General features: G+C 36.9%; 3 protein-coding genes across 3 annotated transcripts; all 3 read left to right on the top strand.

Annotated features, from left to right (window-relative positions):
• Window positions 1-231: 231 nt before the first annotated feature.
• LOC107567599 (serine/threonine-protein kinase D3-like) lies at window positions 232-15,706 on the top strand. Its single transcript, XM_016253299.1, has 14 exons — window positions 232-345; window positions 1,121-1,275; window positions 3,341-3,539; window positions 6,643-6,720; window positions 7,807-7,994; window positions 8,607-8,684; window positions 8,816-9,029; window positions 10,020-10,048; window positions 10,156-10,335; window positions 10,424-10,585; window positions 11,589-11,687; window positions 12,345-12,612; window positions 15,278-15,363; window positions 15,474-15,706. The coding sequence occupies exons 1-14, from the start codon at window positions 306-308 to the stop codon at window positions 15,609-15,611; spliced, it is 1,914 nt and encodes a 637-aa protein (XP_016108785.1). The 5' UTR covers window positions 232-305; the 3' UTR covers window positions 15,612-15,706.
• Window positions 15,707-18,619: 2,913 nt separating this feature from the next.
• On the top strand, window positions 18,620-19,572 carry LOC107567603 (copper chaperone for superoxide dismutase-like). The gene is made up of 2 exons (XM_016253303.1): window positions 18,620-18,768; window positions 18,998-19,572. Exons 1-2 carry the CDS (start codon window positions 18,629-18,631, stop codon window positions 19,134-19,136), a joined length of 279 nt encoding a protein of 92 aa, XP_016108789.1. The 5' UTR covers window positions 18,620-18,628; the 3' UTR covers window positions 19,137-19,572.
• A 1,258-nt stretch (window positions 19,573-20,830) lies between these two features.
• LOC107567604 (RNA-binding protein 4B-like) lies at window positions 20,831-27,136 on the top strand. The gene is made up of 4 exons (XM_016253304.1): window positions 20,831-20,952; window positions 23,114-23,466; window positions 24,005-24,989; window positions 26,124-27,136. The coding sequence occupies exons 2-4, from the start codon at window positions 23,118-23,120 to the stop codon at window positions 26,428-26,430; spliced, it is 1,641 nt and encodes a 546-aa protein (XP_016108790.1). The 5' UTR covers window positions 20,831-20,952; window positions 23,114-23,117; the 3' UTR covers window positions 26,431-27,136.
• The last annotated feature ends 5 nt before the right edge of the window (window positions 27,137-27,141 follow it).

Here is a 27,141-nt window from a genome sequence, read left to right as displayed (position 1 = left end):
TACACACACACACAAACACACACAGAGAGACACACACACACACACAGAGACACACAACACACACACACACACACACACACACACACACACACAGAGACACACACAGAGACACAAACATACACACACAGACACACACACACACACACACACACACCATTCACTACTATCACTGCAGGTGATGTTCACAGCTGTCAATCACATTGATCACTCCAGGAACGGCTTCAGTGACTGAGACGAAGTACCGCCCACATTCTCTGGTCGTCCATTCGTATCGCACACCTACGTTTTGTCACTACTGCAGTGAGATGTTATGGGGACTCATCCGACAGGGTCTAAAATGTGAAGGTACGACTGCGCAAAATACTTAAAAGTCTCATACAAATATTCATATTTTGTTGTTGGTAAATTGCCTTTATTTGTTTAGCACTTGTTATTAGTATTTATAAATTCATGTTTTTCATTCATAATATAAATTATATTTTTTATAAAAGTATTAGGCCTATTTATTTATGTTGCTTAGTTTCTATGACATGATGCTTGATTTAACTTTTGTTACATTATGTTGTTTAGTACATTATATTTATTGTGTTATGAAGAGTTTATCTATTTGTTTATTATATAGTATTCATCTTTATATTTTGTATTTATTGTCTATTAATTAGAAAGTATATTATTTAGACTATTTATCAAAATGTTATTTAAATTTTTTGCTTAGTTTTAGTCACAGTGTATTTATAATATAAATTATATTGTTTATAAATATGTAAAGTTATTTGATTTTTCGCTTAGTTTCTATGACATTAGTTTCTGCAATATGTTGTTAATGTTCAGTTTTATTTATTGCTTAATTGCTTATTTGTTTATTACATAACATCAAGTCTTATACTGAATATTTGCATTTTATTTTATTGCTTATTTATTTGTTTATTTAATATTGATATTTATTATGTTTATATATTATTTATAATTATATTATTTATAAATATAAAAAAAACTTATTTTATTATTGCTAAGTTTCTATGACATGTTGTTTGTGTTTCATTATGTTGTTATCTTAAAAGTTTTAGCAAATCTGCAAAGTGAAGTGTTTGAGGGTTTTTCTTTGTCTTTCTGTCTGCAGGCTGCGGTCTGGATTTCCACAAGCGCTGTGTGTTTAAGTTGACCAGCAACTGCTCTCGTGTGTATCGCCGCTGCGGCCTGAGTCTGTCGCTGTTTCCTCCCGGTCGGCCCCGGACCCCGAAGCTCTCCAGTCACACCGGCGGGAGTCTGGAGGAGGTGACCATCCTAACCACGTGTCGCTCGTATAGGTCTGAATGGGGAAAAAAGGCAACACTCAATATGGCCGCTCTATCGAACGAGGCCCTGCCTTCTGAGCAAAAAGAGCCAATCCCTAATCTGTAAAATCAGCGCGTCACTGCAGCTGCCTGTTGCTATAGAAACAGTCATGCTGCATCCCAATTCGCCTACTCATACTATGCCCTAAGAGTATGTACTCTTTTTGTGAAGAAAAAGTACATACTTTTGAGTATGTAGCAGAATACTAGGCAAGCTATGGGACATACTACTTCGTCATAACTGCGTCTTTAACGGATGCTATGTTGCTTAGTTACGTGCATTCTGTCACTGTTTAAACTGCCCTGTCAATCATCTTGTCACAGTTAACAAAAATCCACATTTCATTTAATTTGAGTTCCTACCGTATTGGAGAGAAATAAAGAGGCACGTTGCCAGTCTATCATGCCGAGAACTCTCTTCATATGTTTGCATAATGATGCATTTAAAAGTTAATGACTAAACGTATCATTATAAGAGTTCACAATGTTGCTGCAGATGAAATATAAGCCGCATAAATAAATATTTTTAATCAGGTTAGACATTGATTATTTATCACTCAAACCCCTTTCGCTGTCTGTCCATCGTCCTCGCATATCCGCCATGTTTGTAGTTAAAAAAAAACACTTTTTATGCATGTTTGTAGTTCTAATCGAATCCTCGTCCACTGCACAATGTGTTGAGGGCAATATTAGCCGTTTAGAGTGCGAATCGATCTGGACTTCGAATTTTAATCTCAAGTAGTAGACCATCCGGGAATCTTTGGCATACTCTTTTCAACATACTATGATTTGGGACATACTAAATACTAGTATGCGAATTGGGACGCAGCATCAGTGTTCTGAGACATGCTGCGCTCAGGACTATAGTTGTGCACTGGCTGGTCTAGCCTGAGAAATAAGCTTTTTAGAACGCTATTTGAGCAAAATGGACGACATTTATGACACAGTTGTTGTCAGATTTCATTGGTGATTTCATACATGAAATTTAATCGTAAACTTAGTGAACAGTTTTGGAGAATTTGATGTTTCCCCATTCAAAGAGATAGGAGCTGAACTTGCATGCCCGAGAGGCGTTTCACAGATGGCTGCCGAGTGACATGAATTGCCTTAAAGGGACCTTGTCGGTTTGTTTTCTCCCTCAGATCAGCATGTCGAAGCCGTCGCGCTCGCGCACACCGCCCTGGGCCGACGTGCCGGTGTCTTTGGGGCTGTCGGAGGGGAAGGAGGCCCGACCGCGAGTCCCTCACACCTTCCACATTCACCCTTACACCAAACACACCCCCTGCAGGCCTTGCATAATGATGCATTTAAAAGTTAATGACTAAACGTATCATTATAAGAGTTCACAATGTTGCTGCAGATGAAATATAAGCCGCATAAATAAATATTTTTAATCAGGTTAGACATTGATTATTTATCACTCAAACCCCTTTCGCTGTCTGTCCATCGTCCTCGCATATCCGCCATGTTTGTAGTTAAAAAAAAACACTTTTTATGCATGTTTGTAGTTCTAATCGAATCCTCGTCCACTGCACAATGTGTTGAGGGCAATATTAGCCGTTTAGAGTGCGAATCGATCTGGACTTCGAATTTTAATCTCAAGTAGTAGACCATCCGGGAATCTTTGGCATACTCTTTTCAACATACTATGATTTGGGACATACTAAATACTAGTATGCGAATTGGGACGCAGCATCAGTGTTCTGAGACATGCTGCGCTCAGGACTATAGTTGTGCACTGGCTGGTCTAGCCTGAGAAATAAGCTTTTTAGAACGCTATTTGAGCAAAATGGACGACATTTATGACACAGTTGTTGTCAGATTTCATTGGTGATTTCATACATGAAATTTAATCGTAAACTTAGTGAACAGTTTTGGAGAATTTGATGTTTCCCCATTCAAAAAGATAGGAGCTGAACTTGCATGCCCGAGAGGCGTTTCACAGATGGCTGCCGAGTGACATGAATTGCCTTAAAGGGACCTTGTCGGTTTGTTTTCTCCCTCAGATCAGCATGTCGAAGCCGTCGCGCTCGCGCACACCGCCCTGGGCCGACGTGCCAGTGTCTTTGGGGCTGTCGGAGGGGAAGGAGGCCCGACCGCGAGTCCCTCACACCTTCCACATTCACACTTACACCAAACCCACCGTCTGCATGCACTGCTTCCGGTTGCTCAAGGGCCTCTTCAGACAGGGCATGCAGTGCTCCGGTGAGAGAGCAGCGTGTAAACAACAGTCACAAACTATATCTCTTTCAAAACATTTTCAGTGTCCAAGTTGATACTGAGAACTTTATTAAAGGATTAGTTCACCCAAAAAAATGAAAATTCTGTCATTAATTACTCACCCTCATGTTGTTCCAAACATTCGTTTATCTTCGGAACACAAATTAAGATACTTTTGATGAAATCCGAGAGCTCTCTGACCCTCCCATAGACAGAAACACATCTGGGGTATATTCCAGAAAGCAGGGTTAACTTACCATCTGCTAAACCCTGAACTCTCGGTTGATTAACCCAAACCTTGCTAACTCGAGGTATGCATGTTCCAAAAACGCATCCAGGAGTACGTTCATTAAATTCAGAGTATGTTCCTGGTTAACACTAGGGCTGTCAACATGGCTGAACAACTAAATTTGAATTTTTTTACTTAAATAGCAAACAAATAGTAACAAAATATTACTAATGCACGTTTATTCAAAGCATAATATAACATGACTATCTGTGAAAAAAGTGCAATATGTTTAAAATAATGTTTATAAACCATTTATAATTAAGTTGCTTAAACAACTATAAACAAAACAGCATCATGTTATGTATGCATTGTCGATTTGTATATTTTTATTCCTTATTTACTTGTTCTATTTTTTATTTATTAAAATTTTTTATTATCTGTGTTTTTTGTTCTGTCACTGTCATTCTGTTACACTGTGGAAGCTTCTGTCACGAAAACAAATTCCTCGTATGTGTAAACATACCTGACAATAAAGCTCATTCTGTATAGTTTAATACAAAGTGCCGAAAACCACACAGAGTGCATTTTTCATTTAAAAACACGAGTTGCAGTGGGATGGAGAAAAAACCCGCCATAAAGTCTCGATATATGTTTTTTCAAAGTTGAACTTGCATTAATTTTACATGGCTTTCTAAACATGCGGCTCTTTTGTGCGAGACGCGAGTGCAACGGTGATAGATGTCCCTCTAGATGCGTGAAATATGCGTTCTGTGTGAACGGCTTGGTTTCAGTTTTGACGTAAACAAGATCTTTATAATTAACAACACAGCAGCACCGCATCTAGTGACTTCAACTGGATAGGCTAACAAAAACATTATAATGCAACGACACTTACATCGTCATCGCATCTCGTGCGCCGCTGATAAGGCTGCCTCCTTAATGCACAACTAAAATTCGAATGCAATGTTTTTGCATTCGATTGTGGATTTTTATTTTAAATTCGACGAATATTCAAAATTCGATTTTTTTTTGACAGCCCTAGTTAACACACAAGACATTCTCAACAGAGCGACGAATCGACGAGTCACTATGGAAACGGATGCTAAGAAAAAGCGCGCCATGCTGTTTCTTTCTTCTTCTTCTGTTCAATGGTCATTTACATGCTTAGTGTATATCGCCACCTAATTGATGGTTGTGCAATCATTTGTCTTATTTTTTTCGTTTATTCTTTTAATCACTGAGAATAAGAACTATATTATTTGTTTGATGCTAATTATATAATAAGAAATATCACATATGCATTTTATTATAGAAATATATTATAGAAAATGCAGATCCATGACAATAAAATATAATAAGTATATTAGAATAAAATAAACATTACCTTGTTATAATAATGTTTTATAATTAATATAAATTGATAACTATTATATATAACAATAGAATAAATATAACATATTAGAATAATATAAGTTTTATAGTAAATATAATAGCGCTTATTAACACATCATACAACTATGAAACTAAGCATGTTTGCTCAGAATATGCTGTTCTCCAAGTCATTTAATGTTAAAGAAAATGTTGAATGAATTAGGCCTAAAGAAAATTAAGGTGAGATCTCACGAGAAAACAAGGAAGAAAGAAAAAATGTGCATGGGATCTTAGGCTATAGTGTCCAAGTAAAACAGCATGCCTTTAATTTTCAAAACATGTTTAATTTAACTTCAACACTAACATAACACAACATACATATATATATATATATATATATATATATATATATATATATATATATATATATATATATAAGTATATGTGTAAGTATATGAAGTAAACTAAAGGTCTTTGCACACTGAGTCCGAAATTCTCGTCCGAAATTTTTGCACATTAAAAAATAAATACGACCTCACATTTTGTCAATCACGTTTACACACTGCCTCCAAAACTTTCTTCCCTCAAAAAAAATTCAGACCAGGTTCGATTTTCTGCGTTTTCGCATCTGTAGCAAGCATTTTGATGGGAAAGGATGACGTATACGAAAAAACGCATACGAAAATTTCGGTTTCAGTGTGCAAAGACCTTAACCCTGAAATATAACCTACTCCGGAGCAGGTTGTGTTCAGAGAATAAGTTGCTATGGCTGCTTACATACACTGAACGTTACCTCCGTTTTTGGAACTGAAAGCTGAGTTTATCCGCTTACTTACCCTTAAACAAACCCGGTTATGTCACATAACCTGCTTTCTGGAATACCCCCCTGACATGTTCCCAGGTCCAGAAACGTAGCAAGGAAGTCATTATTTTTGTTTTCATTGCGCACAAAAGGTATTCTCATAGCTTCGTAAAATTACAGTTGAACCACTGATGTCACATGGACTGTTTTACAGATGTCCTTGCTACGTTTCTGGGCCTGGGAACATTTCAGTTGTGTTGCTGTCTATGGGAGGGTCAGAGAGCTCTCAGATTCCATCAAACATATCTTAATTTGTGTTCCGAAGATGAATGAAGGTCTTATGGGTTTGGAACGACACGAGGATGAGAAATTAATGACAGAATTTTCTTTTTTGGGTGAACTATTCCTTTAAAGGTGCAGTACGCGACTTCTGAGAAACTGTTGATTTTTTAAATTACCAAAACAAACACGCCCCTATCTTGAGAGCTCCGCCCCCAAACTAATGAACATGCTATGCTACAGGCCCCTCCCCCATCATGAGTGGACACGCCCCTTACTGGTGATTGGCTGGAACTGTGTTTTGGTGCACTTTCAACAGTGTTTCTCAGAAACCGCTTACTTCTCCTTTAAGTCTTCTGAGCTGTGAAAGAGCAATAACTTCTTGCTTTCTCTGTGTTTCTCTTCAGACTGTAAGTACAATTGTCATCGCAGGTGTATGACTCTTGTTCCTCCTGAGTGTAATGGTGAGAAAGCAAACGGAGAAGGTCAGTTTGATTATGTATGCATGGGATAAAAATGTTTCTAGTTCACATTTCACCCCAAATCAAAAGAGGAAAATCAAACTTTCCATAAAGATATTTCAGCCTACATTTAAGACTTTTTGCATTGTGATAATATTATTTGACATTTAAATAAAATGTTTTTGTTTTAGTTTATGTCCACCACTATAGAGACATATTTTAATGTAAATCAGCATAAATTAAAGGCAGTTAAACATGTTTTTTTGCTTAATTGCTTATTTATTTCTTTGTTTATTATGTCATATTTATATTTATTATATTCATATTTAAATATTTTATTTCTTTAAAATTTATTTTCATTACTATTTTTATATACACAGAATATTTACATTTTATTCATTTATTTTTTGTTTGTTTATCATTTAATATTTATATTATATAAATTATATATGTTTATTATATATACAACATTTTCACCATACTGATAAAGTACTGGAAATCAGTATTGACATGTAAATTATAGCAGTCTGGCAAATTAAGCTTACTTCCACAATGATTCAAAAGATAATGTATTAAAGATCATTTTAAATGTAATACTTTTATTCATCAAGGATGGATTAAATTGATCAAAAGTGATAGTAAAACATTTGGAATGTTTTATTTATCAAAGAATCCTGAAAAATGTATTGTATCATGGTTTTTCACAAAAATATGAAGCAGCACAACTGTTTTCAACATTGATATTAATCAGAAATGTTTCTTGAGCAGCAGATCAGCATATTATACTGATTTCTGAAGATCATGTGACACTGAAGACTGGAGTAATGATGCTGAAAATACAGCTTTGATCACAGAAATAAATTACATTTTACAATATATTCAAATAGAAAACAGCTCTTTTAAACTATAATGATATTTCACAATTAATCACAATTCTGATCAAATAAATCCAGCCTTGGTGAGCAGAATGTAGAAGTTCAGAATAGTTTGAAATGCATAAATATATATTAAAAATGTAAATATATTTAAAAAGAGGTAAAAGGTTTTAAATATTTTTAGTATGTTAAATGTCCAGAGTCATGTTGTGTACTTCTACATGTGCAGACTGAGCTCAGATGTTCACGTCTCTCTCTCTCTCTCTGTGTGTGTGTGTGTGTGTGTGTGTGTGTGTCAGGCCGTGTTTCAGCAGTAATATTCCTCTGATGCGAGTGGTGCAATCAATCAAACACAACAAGAGAAGAAACAGTGGAGTGCTGAAGAAAGGCTGGTTAATCCATCATACCAACACTGACACGCTGGTGAGACACTCTTATTCATATGTAGAAGTATTATTATGTATTTTTATTTACATATTATATATATTTTGTCATTTTTATTTATATAGACTACAGGTAAAATGTTTGGGGGTTGGTAAAAAATGTTTTGTAATGTTTTAGTGTCAATAAGATACTATTATAGTTTTTATTAATAGTTTTGATTTGTTGATTTGTTGTTGATTTTTTGTTTAAGTTTTTTGTCATCCTTGTCATCATTTTTATTTATTATTATTATTTGAATATGTCTATATATGTACTTGACTGTTTTTTTGTCATCTTTATTATTATTATTATTTTAATATGTCTATATATGTTTTAGTACAATTTAGTTTTTTGTTCCCGTTAACTCTAATAACCCTACTCACAGAGGCTTTATTAATTTGGTCAAAAGTACAGTAAAATATTCTGATATATTATTATAATTTAAATTAACTGTTTACTGTTTGAATGTAAAATGTAATTTATTCCTGTGATCAAAGCTGAATTTTCAGCATCATTACTAAAGTAAATTATCTGTTTGAATTAGAAATATTTTGTAACATTAAAATAAACAATTAAAAAAAAATGTATATTATGTTTTTTTTTTCTTTGCAGAGAAAACGTCACTACTGGGTATTAAATGGGAAAAGTATCACCCTGTATCCGAATGAAATCAGCATTAAGTACTACAAGGTTTGCAAGTCTTTAGAATGCATTGTGTCACCTTTACCACTTCATAATGCAAAATACAGCAATGCTTGACACATGGTTCATCTTCGGGCTTTCATGAAGTTATTAATATAGTTGCGTGTGCTTCATTTCAGGAGATTTCTCTCTCAGAGGTGCTGCAGATTCGAGGTCCAGCTCGGCTCACTATTCCAGTGTTGCCAGACAACTGCGCACACTCGTTCGAGCTGGTGACGGGATCTCTGGTGTACTGTGTGTTTGCGGATCAGGACGGCCCGTCATGGGAGTCGGCTCTCGATCAAGCCCTCAGACCGGTGCAGGGCACTGTATGCCACACGACAAACAACACCGGTTAGAGCAACAAGACGTGAACTATTCATGAGCCTCTGATTCCACACAATATAAATATACTCTGTTCAACCAAAAATTTAAATGTACTCACACTCAGGCCGTCCAAGTTGTAGATGAGTTTGTTTCTTCATCAGATTTGGAGAAATGTAGCATTGCATCAGTGTCTCAGCAACGGATCCTCTGCAGTGAATGGGTGCCGTCAGAATGAGAGTCCAAACAGCTGATAAAAACATCACAATAATCTACAAGTAACCCACACCACTCCAGTCCATCAGTTAATGCCTTGTGAAGTGAAAAGCTGCGTGTTTGTAAGAAACAAATCCATCATTAAGATGTTTTTAATTTGAATTTTTGCTAAAATATGAGTCCATAATCCATAATATTGCTTCCTCCAGTGAAAAACTCGTCTTGTCTGCACGGATCGAACACCGTTTACAAGCCAAACAATCAACAACAGGAGATGGACTTTCTCACTGGACGAAGTGTTGTTATGGCTTATGGACTCATATTTTGAACAGAAGTATTTGAATTTTTGCTAAAATATGAGTCCATAATCCATAATATTGCTTCCTCCAGTGAAAAACTCGTCTTGTCTGAATCAGGAGAGAAATCTGCACGGATCGAACACCGTTTACAAGCCAAACAATCAACAACAGGAGATGGACTTTCTCACTGGACGAAGTGTTGTTATGGCTTATGGACTCATATTTTGAACAGAAGCGACTGTCCAAAGTTAAAACATTGTAATGATTGATTTGTTTCTTACACAAACATGCAAAGTCTTTTCAAGGCATTAACTGATGGACTGGAGTGGTGTGGATTATTGTGATGTTTTTATCAGCTGTTTGGACTCTCATTCTGACGGCACCCATTCACTGCAGAGCAAGTGACGTAATGCTACATTTCTCCAAAAGAAACAAACTTCCACATCTTCTATGATCCTCATGTTGTCTATAATGTCAAATAAAATGACACCTCCTCTCTTGCCAGGTGATGGAAAGAACAGTGATGAGACCCAGGTGAGACTCAATTTTTGATCATAAAAATATTTCCAAAATAACCACCAGTGTTTCAAAGAGGGAACGAAGAGTCTGATTTTGTCTGTGTGTTCATGTGTGTGTCGCAGGACATCAGTGAGCTCTATCAGATCTTCTCTGATGAGGTTTTGGGTTCGGGTCAGTTCGGGGTGGTTTACGGAGGCACTCACAGACACACGGGCCGTCCGGTCGCGGTTAAAGTCATCGATAAAACAAGATTTCCCACTAAACAGGAGGAACAGACCAAAAATGAGGTCTCGATATTGCAGGTATGAGTTCAAGATGCCATTTTCCCCACAATTCAAACACTTGTGTTGTTTTTGTTGTCATTATATCGTCCATGTGTGTGCGTTTCAGAGACTGTCTCATCCAGGAGTCATTCATTTAGAAGACATGTTTAAGACAATGGAATATACTTTCGTTGTGATGGAGAAGCTCCACAGCGACATGCTAGAGATGATTTTATCTCACGAGAACGGACGGCTGACTGAACGCACCACTCGCTTTCTAGTCACTCAGGTAAAGGAGCTGGTTTGCTCTTAAAACACAGAATGTTCCTCTAATGTTAGTGCCATTTTTGGGAGGAACCTACTCGTAAAGCTCTCCAAGCTATCTTTTAGGTTGTACATTTTTAATAATCATAGCTAATGTTCCAAGAAGGCTGCCATACGGCTTTTTTTCAGACCACCTTAAACAGAACATTATCTTGTGGTTGTTTTACATTTTATTTTTTATAAAATTGCAAGTCTGTTATGCTGTTCTACTGTAAAAATACAGTAAAAACTGTGAAATATTATTACAATTTAAAAAACAGTTTTGTGTGAATATATTGTGAAATGTAATGTATTTCTGTGATCAAAGCTGCATTTTCAGCATCATTCCTCCAGTCTTCAGTGTCACATGATCTTCAGAAATCAGTCTAATATGCTGATTTGCTGCTCGAGAAACATTTCTGATTATTATCAATGTTGAAAACAGTTGTGCATGAATTGCATGTTAATCTATTTCGCATAGGTCTTCTTCAAACGCTCTTAAAAATAAAGCAATCTATGGTTCCATGAAGAACTCTTAAAAATAAAGCTTTCAAAGGGGGTTTTGTAGCAGTGCCATTGAAGAACCATGTTTGGTTCCTCAAAGAATCCTTCAGTGACCTGTTCTTAAACGAACCATTGTTTTTTTTCCCGATCATCTAAAGAATCTTTTTTCCACTATGAAGAACCTTTTGTGGAATGGAAAGATTCCATGGATTTCAAAAAAAAAATTTTTAAAGTGTGGAAACTTTCCATTTCACAAAAGGTTCTTTATGGTGAAAAAGGTGCTTTAGATGATCAAAATGTTCTTCACACTAAGAACTGTTCTTCAGTTCTAGGAACTGTTCACTGTAATATTCTTTGGGGAACCAAAAACAGTTCTTCTATGGCTTTGCTGCGAAACTCCACTTTTGGAATCTGTATTTTTAAGAGTGTAAACCAGTGGAGACCAAATAAGTTTCAGTCTTGCTGATCTGTGCTTGGTGTTGAAGGTTTTGGAGGCTCTGCAGTACCTGCACATGAGGGACGTTGCACACTGTGACCTGAAACCAGAAAATGTGCTGCTGGCTTCACCTGAACCCTTTCCTCAGGTCTGACACTCTCATATATGGCTCTTTACTCAAGATTTTCAATATTTTCGACACTTAAAGAGTTAGTTCATGTCACCCTCATGCCGTTCAAAACGCCGTAAGACCTTCGTTCATCTTCAGAACACAAATTAAGATATTTTTGATGAAATCCGAAAGCTCTCTGACCCTGCATAGACAGAAACACAACTGTAATGTTCCCAGGACATCGATAAACTTGCTATGTTTCAGGACTTGGGAACATTTCAGAATCAGAATCAGACTGAAAGCTCTTTTCTCAGCTTTTCTGAGTAGTTTTTTTTAGCCACTCTGATCTCCTTTGTTAGTCTGTTCCTGGCCTGGTTATACAAGATTTTATCCCAGTTGCGTTTCAGTTGCGTTGCTGTCTATGCAGGGTCAGAGAGCTCTCGGATTTCATCAAAAATATCTTAATTTGTGTTCTGAAGATGAACAAAGGTTGTACGTGTTTGGAACGACACGAGGGTGAGTAATTCATGACAGAATTTTCATTTTTGTGTGAAACTAACCCTTTAAAGTCAAGTCTAGAATTGCATGTGTCCAATGGAGATAATTAAACTGTTGAGCACGATACTAGAATCATGTTTTGATTTCCAGGGAATGCACAAACTGAATGCATTGAATGCAATGTCTCTGTTTCAGGTCAAACTGTGTGACTTTGGGTTCGCTCGTATCATCGGACAGAAGTCGTTCCGGCACACTGTCGTCGGGACGCCTGCCTATCTGGCACCGGAGATCATCTGTAGTAAGGGTTACAATCGCTCTCTGGACGTGTGGGCCGTGGGTGTGATATTATATGTCAGTCTGAGTGGAACGTTCCCTTTCAACGAGGACGAGGACATTAATCAGCAGATCACCAACGCTTCGTTCATGTATCCACGCCAGCCGTGGTCCCTCATCTCACTGGAGGGTAAGAGTTGTATCTGTGTGTGTGTGTGTGTGTGTGTGTGTGCGTAAGTACTGTAAGTAAGTTCTGCTAAATGACTAAATGTATATATTTACATTTAGTAATTTAGCAGAAGCTTTTATCAAAAGCGACTTACAGATGAGGACAATGGAAGCAATCAAAGTCAACAAAAGAGCAACGATGCACAAGTGCTTTAACAAGTCTCAGTTAGCTTAACGCAGTACACGTAGCAAGGGTTTTTTAATTATATAATTAATAAAAAGAAAACAAACAGATAGAGTACAAAAAGATTAGAGAAGCTAGTGTTAGTTGTTTTTTTAATAAAACAAGCAGTTAGTAAATGAATAGAGTGCAAGTCTAAAAGGGACAAGTTTTTTTTTTTTTTAAGAATTAGAATAGTATAGAAGCCCGTTTCCGCCACTGAATAAAAAAAAGGGGAAAAAAAGGTTATTGCGACTTTTTTTCACATTTTAACTCGCAATTGCAAGTTTGTATCACGCAATTATGAGAAAAAAAGTCAGAATTGTGAGATAAAAAGTCGCAATTACCTTTTTTATTTTTTATTCAGTGGCGGAAATGGGCTTCCATAGAATAGAGAGTGCTAGAGTTAGAGGGTCAAATAAAGGTGGAACAGATGTGTTTTTAGTCGTTTCTTGAAGATGGCTGGGACTGAGTTGGGCAGGTCATTCCACCAGGAGGGAACAGTTAATGTAAAAGTCTGTGAAAGTGATTGTGTGCTTCTTTGAGATGGCACAATAATACGCTGTTCACTTGCAGAACGCAAGCTTCTAGAGGCACATAACTCTGAAGTAATGCATTTAGGTAAAGGGGTGTAGAGCCAAATATGTGACCCTGAAGCACAAAACCAGTCATAAGGGTCAATTTTTTTGAAATTGAGATTTATGCATCATCTGAAAGCTGAATAAATAAGCTTCCCATTGATGTATGGTTAGGATAGGACAATATTTGGCCGAGATACAACTATTTGAAAATCTGGACCCTTACAATTTATTGATGGCTATTGCTACAAATATACCCCAGCGACTTAAGACTGCTTTTGTGCTCCAGGGTCACATATATATACCTATATATATATATATATATATAGTATATACATGTAATCTGATTACATGTAATATAGATTACGTAATTAGAATTCACAAAATTAAGTATTTGTAATTAGATTAAATTACATTTTTAAAATATTCTGAATCAGACTACAGTTATTTTTTTTGTTGATTACATGATTACATGTTATTCACACAATAGCAATGAATAATTAAACATTTACTGATTCTCCCTAATTCTTCTTTTTCATCTTTTAAATGTTCGTTCACACAAACACCAGTCACTAGTCGGGTGGCTATAATTACACATAATTGAGAGGCCACACAGCATTTGACCACTGGATTTACAAAAATCATTTCAATTTTAAGAAGTTGTTTCTCAACATTTCAACACTGCATCAACTACTGATGAACTCATTAATTTGATTTACCCTGCAGTTTAATGCACTTCATGTTGTTACTAACAATGAATGATATATTTTCTCTTTGTATATATATATATATATATATATGTATTATATCAATATGGTACAAGATTATCTTGCTTGAATCAAGATGATAAACGAGTTACATCAAAAGTAATCTAAAAGTAGTCTGATTATATTACTTAAAATGTGTGTGTATACTTTGTGTGTGTGTGTGTGTGTGTGTGTGTGTGTGTGTACTGGTTTATATATTCTGGTGGGGACTTAAACCTGACTACACACAGACTCATGGGGACTCGTGTGACGGTGGGGACCTAAATTGTGGTCCCCACGGGTACAAAAGCTTATAAATCGTACAGAATGAAGTTTTTTGAAAATCTAAAAATGCAGAAAGTTTCCTGTGAGGGGTAGGTTTAGGGGTAGGGTTGGTGTAGGGCAATAAAATATACGGTCTGTACAGTATAACAACCATTACGCCTATGGAGAGTCCCCACAAGGATAGCTGACCAGACATGTGTGTGTGTGTGTACTTTGTGTGTGTGCATGTATACTTTGTGTGTGTGTGTGTATATAAACATATACACAAATACATAAATGCATATATACATAGTGGCCTTTTGTAATTTTAGACCACGTTCATTTTGAATTTTTCACGTTTTTACTTTTACTTATTTTTACTGAGCATGATTAGAAAAGGCTAAATGGTTTAAAAAAGAAAAAAAATACAATCTATAAATCAGCCACAATGAAGTAGTCTTCAATGATGTGTAAATGCAAAACTTTAATACAGTATTCATTCAAAATAATATGAAATAATTGTTTCTAATATTTCTGTTTTTAGATGGTGCAGAATTTAGAGGTGAATACTGTATATTACCATAAAATCCCCTCAAAATATGAATTATTAAAGAGTAAATATTATTGAAATAAAATATATTATATAAATTAAAGTTAGATTTTTTTCTGTATAGAACCCCTTTATAAAAGGTAAATGCGACATCTCAGATTTCTTTCCTGAATTGCAAGATGCAGAAGAGAGTTTGAGAAGTATTAGAGAGAACTTAGTATTATGACAAGTGTGGAAAAAAAGTGTGAGACTAAAAGCTGCAATTGTTTTTTTGTTAAATTGAAATCGCATCATATGACCCCTTTAACTAATTTCTCTCCGTCTCTCAGCTGTGAATCTGATCAATAACCTGCTGCAGGTGGTGGTGAGACGCAGGTTCAGTGTTGGCAAAGCGATGGGTCATCCTTGGTTTCAGGTCTGTTGACTTGCTCCAAAAATCAACCCAACCCAAAACATATTGTACTGGCATGCAAATGCAGATTTGAGTGTGATTTATGCATACCTCGTCTGTTTCTCCCGCTGCAGAACTTCCAGATGTGGTGTGACCTGCGTGAGTTTGAGCAGCGGATGGAATATCGCTATCTCACGCATGAGGCGGATGACGAGCGCTGGAGAGCCCACGCTCTGGAGAAAGGCCTCAGTTTCCCACAACATTTAAAATGAAGCCAGTAGCCACTTAGATTTTACACAAATATAACTGTGAATATTGTATTATATCAGCAACTTTGTGAATCTGCTGTGATGTAAATATAATTATTTTGGTGTGCTTTTAATATTTGACATATTTTTCAATAAAATAAGCAAATGGCTAATCTTGAGTTTGTTTTTCTCAGAAACTGTAAGTAACGTCAAATTAATAGCATAAATGAATTGAATATAACTTTTTGTATTATATTATATTATATATTATATTTAGTGCTGTCCAACGATTAATCACGATTAATCACATCCCAAATAAAACGTTTTTTTTTTACATAATATATGTGTGTGTACTGTGTATATTTATTATGTATATATAAAAGCAGACACATACAGCATATATTTTGAAAATATTTACGTGTATATATTTATATAGTACACAAGTCAGCAAAATATATAACACTGTTCTAGTGGTTTTTAGATATTTTAATAAAAAATCTTACATATTGTGCCTTTAATGCAGTAAAGAGCGTCCTGGAGAAAGACCCGGGCGAGTCAAGCACAACAGCGAACACTTTTCTGAGCTCTGAGATCATTTCAATCCGTTCAGGAAACAGCATGGAGCTCCTCAGGACTCGGAGAGGGTAGTTATTTTTTACATTTCAGTTATATACACAAACCATTGGCTTCAAAAAATTCTATTGTTATTTAACCAATAATAAATAAATAAATAAATAAATAACACATTCTGAGCTTGTGTAGTTTGCTGGGGTTGTCACTTTGGAATACATGTTTGAGACCAGTATACAGTACAAAACCACTGATGGAGTGAAGACATACTTGTTTTTATAAACCTTGTAGTTGCTCAGAGGACAGTTAGCCCTGCTGTACTCTATATACAATGCCTGAGTGGTATTTTATGGTACAGTGTCCAAAAACTATGGAAGCTAATATATATATTTAAAAAAAGCTATTATAAATTATTAAAAAGCTATTATAAAAGCTAATATAGGCATTTAATATATTATTTAATTTATTTAATAATTGTATTTTTTATTATATTTATTACTATTATTGTTTATTTGCCTGCTTATTTATTAAACTCGATAACAGAATCTTGTTATATATATATATACATACATACAGCAAATTATGTAATATTATATACAGTTAAGTGATATATTAACGTAATAGAATTATTATATTACATATAATATATAGAATTAAATTTATATATATATATACATACAGCAAATTATGTAATATTATATACAGTTAAGTGATATATTAACGTAATAGAATTATTATATTACATATAATATATAGAATTAAATTTATATATATATATACATACAGCAAATTATGTAATATTATATACAGTTAAGTGATATATTAACGTAATAGAATTATTATATTACATATAATATATAGAATTAAATTTATATATATATATATATTAATATAGTTATTTCATTTATTTAATATATTAATGTTTATTTATTTGCTTAAAACAAGCAATTTTATTTATTTTTATTTTTAAGCAATTTACTCTGGTAGAATAAGCAATACATGAAATTATTTAAAATAAATTATTTTATATCATATACATTTAATTAATTAATTTATATTAAAAAAATATTTACATATATAATGTATTTATTAATAATGAATGCATTCTTTATTAATGTTTATAATTACATTTATATAACATTTATTTATTATTTAACAGAATTTTGTCATTTTTTATTCCTTTTTTGCTTTATTTAGTTTGGGTAAGTTTAGGCTTTTTGACTAACACTGACATTGAAACGAAGGTGTTGTGGGTAAAGATGACTGGAGGTGGTCTGCAGTAATGCTGTGTCTCTGTCTGGTCTCTAGCATGTAGGAGATCTGGGGAATATTATGGCTGATCCTGACGGCAGAGCTTCGCAACTCGTGTTTTTAAATGAAAAATGCACTCTGTGTGGCTTTCGGCCCTTTGTATTAAACTATGCATACATACATAATGCTGTTTTGTTTATAGTTGTTTAAATAAGTTTAATAAAACTTATTTAATTCTAAATGGTTTATAAACATTATTTTAAACATTATGCACTTTTTTCACAGATAGTCATGTTATATTATGCGTTGAAGAAACGTGCATTAGTAATATTTTGCTCCGTGCGCCCTCTTGTTGCCTCAGGAGAGAAGCCAAAAGCTTTTCTTCACCTTAACTGAAATTATGCATTTTAAATTAGAATATAATTCGAATTTTGATCATATTTAAGTACAAAATTCAAATTAAATTTTTCAGCCATTTTGACAGCCCTAATATATTGTAGTTATATACAACTATAACTAAACCATACAAAAACATTACTTTTCATACTTAAAATAAAATCTAAAAAAATGTAACTTATTTTATTTAAGGTAGATGCAAAGGCAACGTTTCTCATTTTCATTTAGTTTAACTTGAAGTACTAAAATAACTAATACTGAGATAACATTTATAAAAACTACATGGTATTAAATAATAATAATTACAAAACACAAAAAAAATCTAAAATGTTACCTTAAAAATAAAGTGAAAACAGAAAATATACTATATATATATATATAGAAAAAAATGGATTAAAAATATTTTACCCTGGACCACAAAACCAGTCATAAGGGTCAATTTTTCTAAATTGAGATTTATACATCATGAGTAAATAAGCTCTCCATTGATGTACAGTGTGTTAGGATAGGATAATTTGTTTGATGATCTGAAACATTAAAGTGTGACAAACGTAAAAAAAAATAAGAAATCAGGAAGGGGGCCAACACTTTTTCACACCACTGTGTGTGTGTGTGTGTGTGTGTGAGACCCTGAACCACAAAACCAGTCTTAAGTATCAATTTTTCAACATTGCGATTTATGCATCATCTGAAATCCCAGCGACTTAACACTGCTTTTGTGCTCCAGGCTCACATATCAGTCATACTAAAACAACACTGGATCTGAGTTACATGCTGTATTCAATTTTTCACCAACCTATGATAATTTAGTCTCTGGTTGTGAGATGCAGTGTTATGCGGTCACATGCGTCTCCTGGCAGGTGTGCGATGTGATTGGTCGGTCTCTGGTGGTGGATTCTGGAGAGGGTGATTTGGGGCGTGGGAATCACCCGCTGTCCAGAATAACAGGAAACTCTGGAGAGAGGTGAAGGACATTCTTATCCAGACAAAAACATTAGATAGATAGGCTGCTTCTTGTAGAGTGTTTGTGTGTGTAATACAAACAGACTGAGCTGTTTAACATCATCCAGCGCTCTTGGTATGTGTTCCTGCAGAAATCCCAGTCCGTCCAGAGCTCTCTCTCTGCTGTTGGATGTCCTTCAGTGGACCGTGTGTGTTTGCTTAACGTCCGCTGTCTCTCGCTGCTTTCTCAGGCTGGCCTGTGCAATCATCGCCCGCTCCGCCAGCTTGCTTCAAAACCCCAAACAGATCTGTGCCTGTGATGGTGTGCCTCTGTGGGAGGAGAGAGATCGACCCGTTGCTGGGAAAAGACGTAAAGTCACCGACTGCTAATCTGTAATGGGGTGAGGATGAGACCTACCCACGCGTCAGGGACCGCAGATGGACATGAATGAAGGATAAGAGACCAAAAACGTGCCTGTCGTGCATGAACTGAATGAGATTCTGAGCCACGTTTTGATCCACAGAAATCAAACCGTGTGTAAATATGTACATGGATGGTGTGAAATTTATCTCCAATTATCACAGTGATTCTGTCATACTTTAGTATGTCTGATTTTACACACTGCTGCTTTAAGTTCAAAATCAAAATTTAAATTTAGGGGGGAAAAACCTAAAAGTTATTATTATACCATGACTGATTAAAGCAATAAACCCAGTGAAACCGTGGTTTACAGTGAATTTATAACAGCTAAGGTGTGTTGTTACGACGCGAAACTGAGTCTAAAACCCCCTTAGCTGTTATAAATTCACTGTAAACCACGGTTTCACAGGGTGTATTGCTTTTATAAAACGGTTATTCCATATACGTAGTAAGGTTTCACAAAATAAAACGGAGCAAATACAGTGTAATGATATTAATAAAAACAGTATTCTTCCACCAAACAATGTGGTTCCAACAAAGTGGTTGCAGAACAGCACAGAAGTAAACAAAGGTGTGTGTTTGTGGAGTAATTTACAACAGCTTTGAACGTGGCTCAACCAATCAGAATCGAGGACCGGAACTATCCGTGTTTCTTGAAAGGGTCATTTTTAAATAGAAGATAATATAAAATAAAATAAAATAAATACAATATTATAAATTATTCACAAAGCTCTTATGCTATTACAAAAAATAATAATAGTAAATAAAAAATAGCCCTTAGGTTAATTACATTTCAGCCTGCCATTAATCTGAATTTCCCATTCTTGCAAACAAGCTCTTCAGCAGCAACCTATAATGTGACTTAATTAAAGTGTCATTTTTGTATCATTTGTAATGATTATTGTTGTACAAATATTTTAGAAAATGTAAAAAAAAAAAAAAAACAAAAAGTTAGCACCTTTTTATTTGAATTCCCACTAAAAATAACCTGACAGTACTCTTGAAAAAGGCTCTTAATAAACATATGCAACTGCCCATATGTGACCCTGGAGCACAAAAGCAGTGTTAAGTCGCTGGGGGATATTTGTAGCAATAGCCAACAATACATTGTATGGGTCAAAATTATAGATTTTTCTTTTATGCCAAAAATCATTAGGATATTAAGATCATGTTCCATGAAGATCTTTTTAAATTTCCTACCGTAAATATATCAAAACTTAATTAACTTCATTTGGACAACTTTAAAGGTGATTTTCTCAATATTTAGATTTTTTTGCACCCTCAGATTCCAGATTTTCAAATAGTTGTATCTCAGCCAAATATTGTCCTGTCCTAACAAACCATACATCAATAGAAAGCTCATTTATTCAGCTTTGATATGATGCATACATCTCAATTTCTAAAAATGGACCCTTATGATTGGTTTTGTGGTACAGGGTCACATATTTATATCTGGCTTTCTAAAAAACAAAAAAAAAACAAAGTTGCTTGCAATGCATACATATCAAATTAATTTAACAAAAAAGAAGATCTGTGGCGCATTTAAAGCATTTTTTGCAAGGTCTCTCTTTGCTTTCCTGTTTAACAAGAAAAAAACTAAATGATGCATGGTGTGCAAGCAATGCAGATGCACACAGTACCCGGTCCCTCTCTCTCTGTGTGTGTGTGTGTGTGTGTGTTATAAGTGAATGCATCAGCATGCGTTCAGTCCCCACTGCTGAAGAATGAGAGCGATTCGAAAAGAACGGAAGTGAACCGACCATTTTGAAACCCCGCACCGCTTAGGTAAGATGGGAGATTCTTTTCCTCTATATACATGTTTATGTTTCAAGTAATTTCTTAATGTATCATATAGGATCAGTAGTTGACGACGGCCGATGCGAAGCGGGATGATATAGACGAGCTCGCGGTGTGATTTATAGAGAAACGCAAAGGGTTTGGGGCGCGAGCTCGGGGACACCCAAAAATAAAATCCCTACAAAATGAGTCATCTAGAGGTCTCGGCTGGAAAGAATGAATAACAAATACGCACATGTATGTAATGGATATATAAAACGACATAGCGGGCGTTGGTGGTGTCGATGGCGGAAGCGTTGTGGAGTGTTTTGTAAACATCTGGTGTCAGAAATGTTGCATTCAGTAAATCACTCGGCACGCGCTACTCCTGTTGAAGCCGAAGTGCTACAAAGAGATCTGCGAGTCGGCGTCTCTCACCCATTTCGTCCGAGCGGTCGTTTAAATGGGGTTCACGCAGTTTTCAGAGGTGCATTTAAACCGTTATCATCTAAAGAGACGTGTGTTTGTTTGTTTGTTTGTTCCGCGAGCTCTACATTGAGGAAGTGAACGTGTTTACTCTGCGTGCACTGCGTCACAGACTGCTATGGCTTTGTGACTGCAGCTGATTCATTTCATCTATGCTGAATAAACGTGTGCTTGAGGTTTTACGTGTGCTGAATAATTTGCTTTAACGTTGTTAATGTGATAGGACTGAGTTTAATGAGGTGTGATATGTATGATATGTCCTCAGGACTTTTATTTGTTTGTCACACTTAAAACAAGTTATACTTAAGACAATATGTTGTTTTTACTAGGGTCCAATTTTTAATTAACTGTTATTACCTCTCCCTGCATGTGTAAATGTATTTCTCTCACCCATTAATGGGAGATAAAACTAACGAAAAAGTGGTACAATGGTACTGTTGTTATTTTGGGTGGGCACTGTCTGTAAACCATGGTACTTTGGTACTGCATGAATCACCGGAGTATGATAAATATCACTATTTATTCACTATGCTTCAGAGTACTATAGTATTGAATAATATTTAATATCTGATGCTATAATTGTACCATGGTACAGCCACATTTTTCTAAGAGAATTGTATAATTCTCTGTATTAATTCCCTGTGGCGGGACATACATGGACAACAACGACAACATTTCTGAATGATAAACCCACATTACCTAAACAAAGTGCATGATGCACTATTAATTAAATTCACAGTGAACAGCGTTATAAAAACACACAGTATGTCTTACCTTATTGCATAAGTCAAGTCTAGTGAAGTCACTATTATTTATATGGCGCTTTTTACAATGCAGATTGTGTCTAAGCAGCTTTACAGTATTAAAAGACGTGCGATAATAGATGCAACAAACTGCGACAGCGCACACTCCACACAGAGAAAATGATTAAGAATTACTTTTGCAATAATGCATACATTATATGATAAAAAAAAAAACTGCCATTATGATCTCTACATTGTTAAAATAATAAAATAAACATTTTAATGATCAAAACAAAGGTAAACACGGCGCTAACCACAATCTCGAAGCAGGATCCAATCAGAGAAGTCAGCGTTATCATAACAGCAGTGCTTATTGTGACAGATGATCCATAAATTGTCATTATTAGGAACCTCGACCTAGCAATGTTCAGGTCTGTTCTCCTAAAAATATGTGGATTATTTTTAACGAGCATCATCGATAATATTTTGTCTGAACTCTTAATGCTAGTGTATGACAACTGCTATATTCTCAAAAAGTAAAATACTTGGAAAAAGTCTGCACGTTCTCAAAAAAACAACAAAAGATTGTTAGCTTGGCATTGAAAATGGTCAACATGTGACCGAAACATTTGCCTTGTTTTTTTTTCAGTAAATTGCTTGCACTGCTTTCATCTCGCTTGTGACTTTTTGATTTTTGAGAGTGTGCGGACTTTTTTCAAGTATTTTACTTTTTGGGAAAGTTTTTTGGTCTATGCACCTCGGTTGGATTGTTTTGAAGACTCGGTGAGTCTCTGGCTGATTAACTGCTAGATTCTGCCGTACGCAAATATGCCATACGCCCCTGGAATTGTGTACCCTTCACTTTTCAAATTGTACGTACACATTTATATGTACTTGTCTGATATGTCAGTTATTAAAATAACATCTTTCACTCATTTCAGCACTATGGATAAGGGCCACACAGTTAAGCTCTTCGTAGGGAATCTGGCCCTGGAAACCACGCAAGAAGAACTGTCAGCCATCTTTGAGTCGTATGGCCAGGTGGTTAGCTGCAGCGTCTTGAGACAGTTTGCTTTTGTACACTTGCAAGGAGAGGGCGCTGCTGAGCGTGCCATCCAGGAGCTCAATGGCAGAGAGTTCAAAGGACGCAACCTTGTGGTTGAGGAGTCCCGAGGACGCCCGCTCCACTCGACGAAGGTGTTTGTGGGTAATCTGAGTAGTATGTGCACCACAGAAGATCTTCGGGAGCTGTTTCAGACCTTTGGCAAAGTTTTGGAGTGCGATAAGGTGAAAGGTAAGAGATTATTAAGTCGCTGACGAAACCTAACGCAAAAGTAGCCAGCCCTGCTCCTGGAGGGCTACCATCCTGCAGAGTTTAGCTTTAACTCTAATCAAACTAGAGATGCAGTGATACCATTTTTTCAGAAACAACTCGATCTGATACCAAAAATTCTGAATATCTACATTTCAGATATGAGTGTATTATTATTTTTTTATTAATGTAGAATTTCTATACTTCTGTGTGTTGATCTGATCATCACTCTTTTGTGTGTTAAACACAATCTGCTGAAAAATAACAAATGGAAAATATATAAAATCACAATCTATGACAAAAATACTATTATAAACTAGGTTAGAGGATAATTCAGCAGCAAAAGATACTCTAGAAAAATCATGAGTGCACAATAAAACCAAGTTAGCTCTCCAGGGCGAGGTCGGCTACTCTTAATTTAAACTGGGTGTTAGAGCTCATGCAGGGTACCACACGGTTCTGCACTGTTCTAACATTTACTTGCGGGACCCCATGATAATAAAGTTGTGTTCTTGTGAAGGTTATGCCTTTGTCCACATGGAGAACAAGGAGGATGCGCTGCAGGCAATTGAGGCTTTGCATGGGACCTCCTTCAAAGGACGACCGCTCTCCGTGGAGCTGTCCAAAGTTCAGCCAAGTAAGCAGGCTCCAACTGGGAAAATCCCGTGTGTCTGTTGTGGAAAACAGGGCCATTATGCAGGTGAATGCCCAGCTGGTAAACCCACCCTAGAGCAGTACCAGAGCCAAGCGGCCGTGTTAGCTGCCGCCGCCGCTGCAGCGGCTGGCCTTCCACTGCAGGTTCAACAGAGTGTCCACAATTCTGTGTACAACACCTCAACGTTTGACCCCACGTATGCTGCTTTGACTGGACTTACAGCTGCTGGTGCGAGGGCGGAAGGAGGAACCGCCGTGGCGCCAGCTGTGTACGGTGCACTAGCTAGTCAATTGTACGGGACGGTTTCCAATCAGCTCTACGGTGGGACACTTGCAAATCAGGCACTCAACTCTGGTGCTGCTGCAGCTGCTACACAGGTGTACGGCTCCATTAACCCAGCTCTCTATGGGCAGGTGACAAACGGAGCAGTCGCAGCTGCATACGGTCCACAAGTTTACACATCCGCTGTAGCGAATCCAATGTTCCTAGCTGCAGCGCACAGCATGGAGGTACCGACCGCTGCTGCGGTTAACCAAGCTTATACAGTAGCACCAGCTCTCTACACCGCTTCCCCGGCCTATGGGGGTTTTGGGGCAGCTGACCCAGCAGCTATCTTTGAGGCAGCAAGGGCGCACTACTTTGCACAAGGACAGCAAGTTCTAGCTGAACAGCAACAGGCTAGCTCAAAGTCTGGAGAGAGGGACCGGAGTCCGCTAAGAAGATCTGCTCCGCTGCTGCCAGACCCTGTTATGAAACCATTTATGTACCAGAGGGCCAAGCGCAGAGCCTTGTTGCCTACACCTGCAGGTCGAGAGGAAGCCGCTGCACAGGAGGATGATGCTGTAGCCAGGTGAGTTGATTGCAGTAAAACAGACACAATCAGGGCCGGATTTACCTCTTATTGTGACATAGGCAAAACAAATTTTTGCCCTCCCCCCCCTTCCCTAGTAATATATAATATTACCACCCCAGCAAAAAAAAAAATTCACAATCAGTGGAAACCGTTACAGTGTTTTCTATTGCAATAAGCACTTGTGTTCAGTCAATAAAGATCGAATGTAGTTCTTAATTTGAGAACGGAGAAAGACCGTTCTATTAATAGGCTCTGGCGCCGTGGACACATCACGCATTATTGCATATAATTGCATTAGTGCATTATTTCTCTAATAATTGTAATGGCCTGGAGTAACATCCACACCTCAAGACATAGTTCAGATGATTTATTTCAAGACGTTTGCCATGTTTCCGTCCTGAAATCTCGTGTGTGTTTAACTAATTTCTTGCGCACCTCATCCCAAACCTTCCATAGCAAATTCCAAAACGTCATTTTAGAGCTAATAACAGAGGCTTGAGCCACTGATATCCAGGCTAATGCAGTTATTAGAGAGATTAGGCAGCGTCTACTAATACCAAATCTTTAAGTTGAACTGCTTCAAGAACCTCGCTACTAAGAAATGTCATGTAGCTTTTCAGCTGCGAAACTATTTTATTGATAAATTCGCAGGGCAGCGCTGAGAACAAGTTTCTGTTCGCGTCTCCGCGTGTGTGCGTCTGTGTACGAGAGAACGGGAGAAAGATTGTGTGATTTACATACATAAAAGATTACTGTTGTAGATAGCCCATAGCATATCAAAAATGTTATATCTCTTCATTGTGTTTGGTCCCCCTGGACGAGCGAGCATAGGAACGTGCCGTAAATCCGGCCCTGGACACAATACATGATTACAGCAGAAGTTTGTCAATTTTCAAAGATTGGCTGTTTTATTACCGATTTACAGTGGCGGTGATGTGTGTATGTGTGTTTGCGTGTAAATGTGTTTCTTTCTCTCCCTGTCCAATGGTGTGTGTGTATATGTATGAATATATATATATATATATATATATATATATATATGTGTGTGTATGCTTGTCTGTGTGATTTCTGTCTCTCTTTCCCTGTCTGTGTGGATGTGCATGTGTGTTTCCTCTCCTCCATTTCTCCCAGATACTACGCGGAATACTACCAGCAGTACCAGCAGCTGCAGCAGTATCCACAGTACCAGTACGCATATCCGTCCGCCAACCACCTTGCAGCGATGACCGCACTGCAGACTCTGTCTGGTGTGCCTACTCAGCCGGTGGCGACGCTCGACTCCCTCAGGCCAGTGCTGCCCGCCGCCCCCGTGTCTGCCGCCATCGCCATGGCAACACCCCGCGTGTATGAGCCACCGCCGATTCCGCCGTCGCACAAGGAGCCCCTCCTCCGCCGCCCCGAACTCGCCCTACACACCCCTGAAACACCCTTCCGCTAGTGTGCTCCACGTCCTCTCTGCCTCTCCTTTCCTTGTGCTGCGTGTGTGTGCGTGTCAGAAAGAAGCCACAGGTGTATGTTTATGATGTGTGCGTGCTTGGGTTTAAGACGGTGGCTGTGTCGGTTTTAACTACAGACTGGAGCCTCTAACCTTGGTTCTGATCTCACACACACCCAGTGTAGTCAGGGCTGAAAAGGGAAAACTGCATGCTCTCATTCCTGCACACGTAACCAATGTAACACATTGTCTGTTTAAAGAAACCTTCAATCTATTGCCAATTAGTTTTTAAGAGTAGATTAGGCACTAGCCATGATGCTTTTTAACTTTTATATTCTAAGTGTTTGTAGTCTATGAATGAATACTGGACTTGATATTTTTAAATACTGCTTGATTAGTTATATGAACTTAATCAGTTTACACATTCATTTAGTTAAGACATTTAGATTTCGATGCATTACAAAAATGTTGAAATAAGTTGAATGTATGTTTACTCCAAAGGTGTGTGAAGTGTAGGACCAGGGTTGGAAAGTATTTTATGTGTCTTTGTGTGTGTGTGTTCCTTGTTTTTCTCTGGGACTGTGGTGTAGCGTGTATGCTTTCCATTGGTTGTCACGACAGGAACGCACACGTGTACACGTGCACAGGGAAGCAACCTCGATCCACACACACATACATATGCATCCCTTACACCTCAGAAGGGAGAAACTTTAG

This window comes from Sinocyclocheilus grahami, unplaced genomic scaffold, assembly GCF_001515645.1.
Source record: "Sinocyclocheilus grahami isolate Dianchi unplaced genomic scaffold, SAMN03320097.WGS_v1.1 scaffold1172.1, whole genome shotgun sequence".
Classification (NCBI taxonomy): domain Eukaryota; kingdom Metazoa; phylum Chordata; class Actinopteri; order Cypriniformes; family Cyprinidae; genus Sinocyclocheilus; species Sinocyclocheilus grahami.
The sequence above is the reverse complement of the archived record's forward strand: the minus strand, read 5'-3'. Positions and strand labels throughout refer to the sequence as shown.

What these genes read in the sequence shown, in the direction of transcription:
- LOC107567603 (XM_016253303.1), top strand. Translation starts at nt 18,629, where the DNA reads ATGCAGTGTTATGCGGTCACATGCGTCTCCTGGCAGGTGTGCGATGTG. An exon ending in ACAGGAAACTCTGGAGAGAG is followed by an intron (nt 18,769 to 18,997) that starts GTGAAGGACATT and finishes CTGCTTTCTCAG; the next exon opens with GCTGGCCTGTGCAATCATCG.
- LOC107567604 (XM_016253304.1), top strand. Translation starts at nt 23,118, where the DNA reads ATGGATAAGGGCCACACAGTTAAGCTCTTCGTAGGGAATCTGGCCCTG. An exon ending in GGAGTGCGATAAGGTGAAAG is followed by an intron (nt 23,467 to 24,004) that starts GTAAGAGATTAT and finishes GTTCTTGTGAAG; the next exon opens with GTTATGCCTTTGTCCACATG. An exon ending in GAGGATGATGCTGTAGCCAG is followed by an intron (nt 24,990 to 26,123) that starts GTGAGTTGATTG and finishes CATTTCTCCCAG; the next exon opens with ATACTACGCGGAATACTACC.
- LOC107567599 (XM_016253299.1), top strand. Translation starts at nt 306, where the DNA reads ATGTTATGGGGACTCATCCGACAGGGTCTAAAATGTGAAG. An exon ending in ACAGGGCATGCAGTGCTCCG is followed by an intron (nt 3,540 to 6,642) that starts GTGAGAGAGCAG and finishes GTTTCTCTTCAG; the next exon opens with ACTGTAAGTACAATTGTCAT. An exon ending in AGAACAGTGATGAGACCCAG is followed by an intron (nt 10,049 to 10,155) that starts GTGAGACTCAAT and finishes TGTGTGTCGCAG; the next exon opens with GACATCAGTGAGCTCTATCA.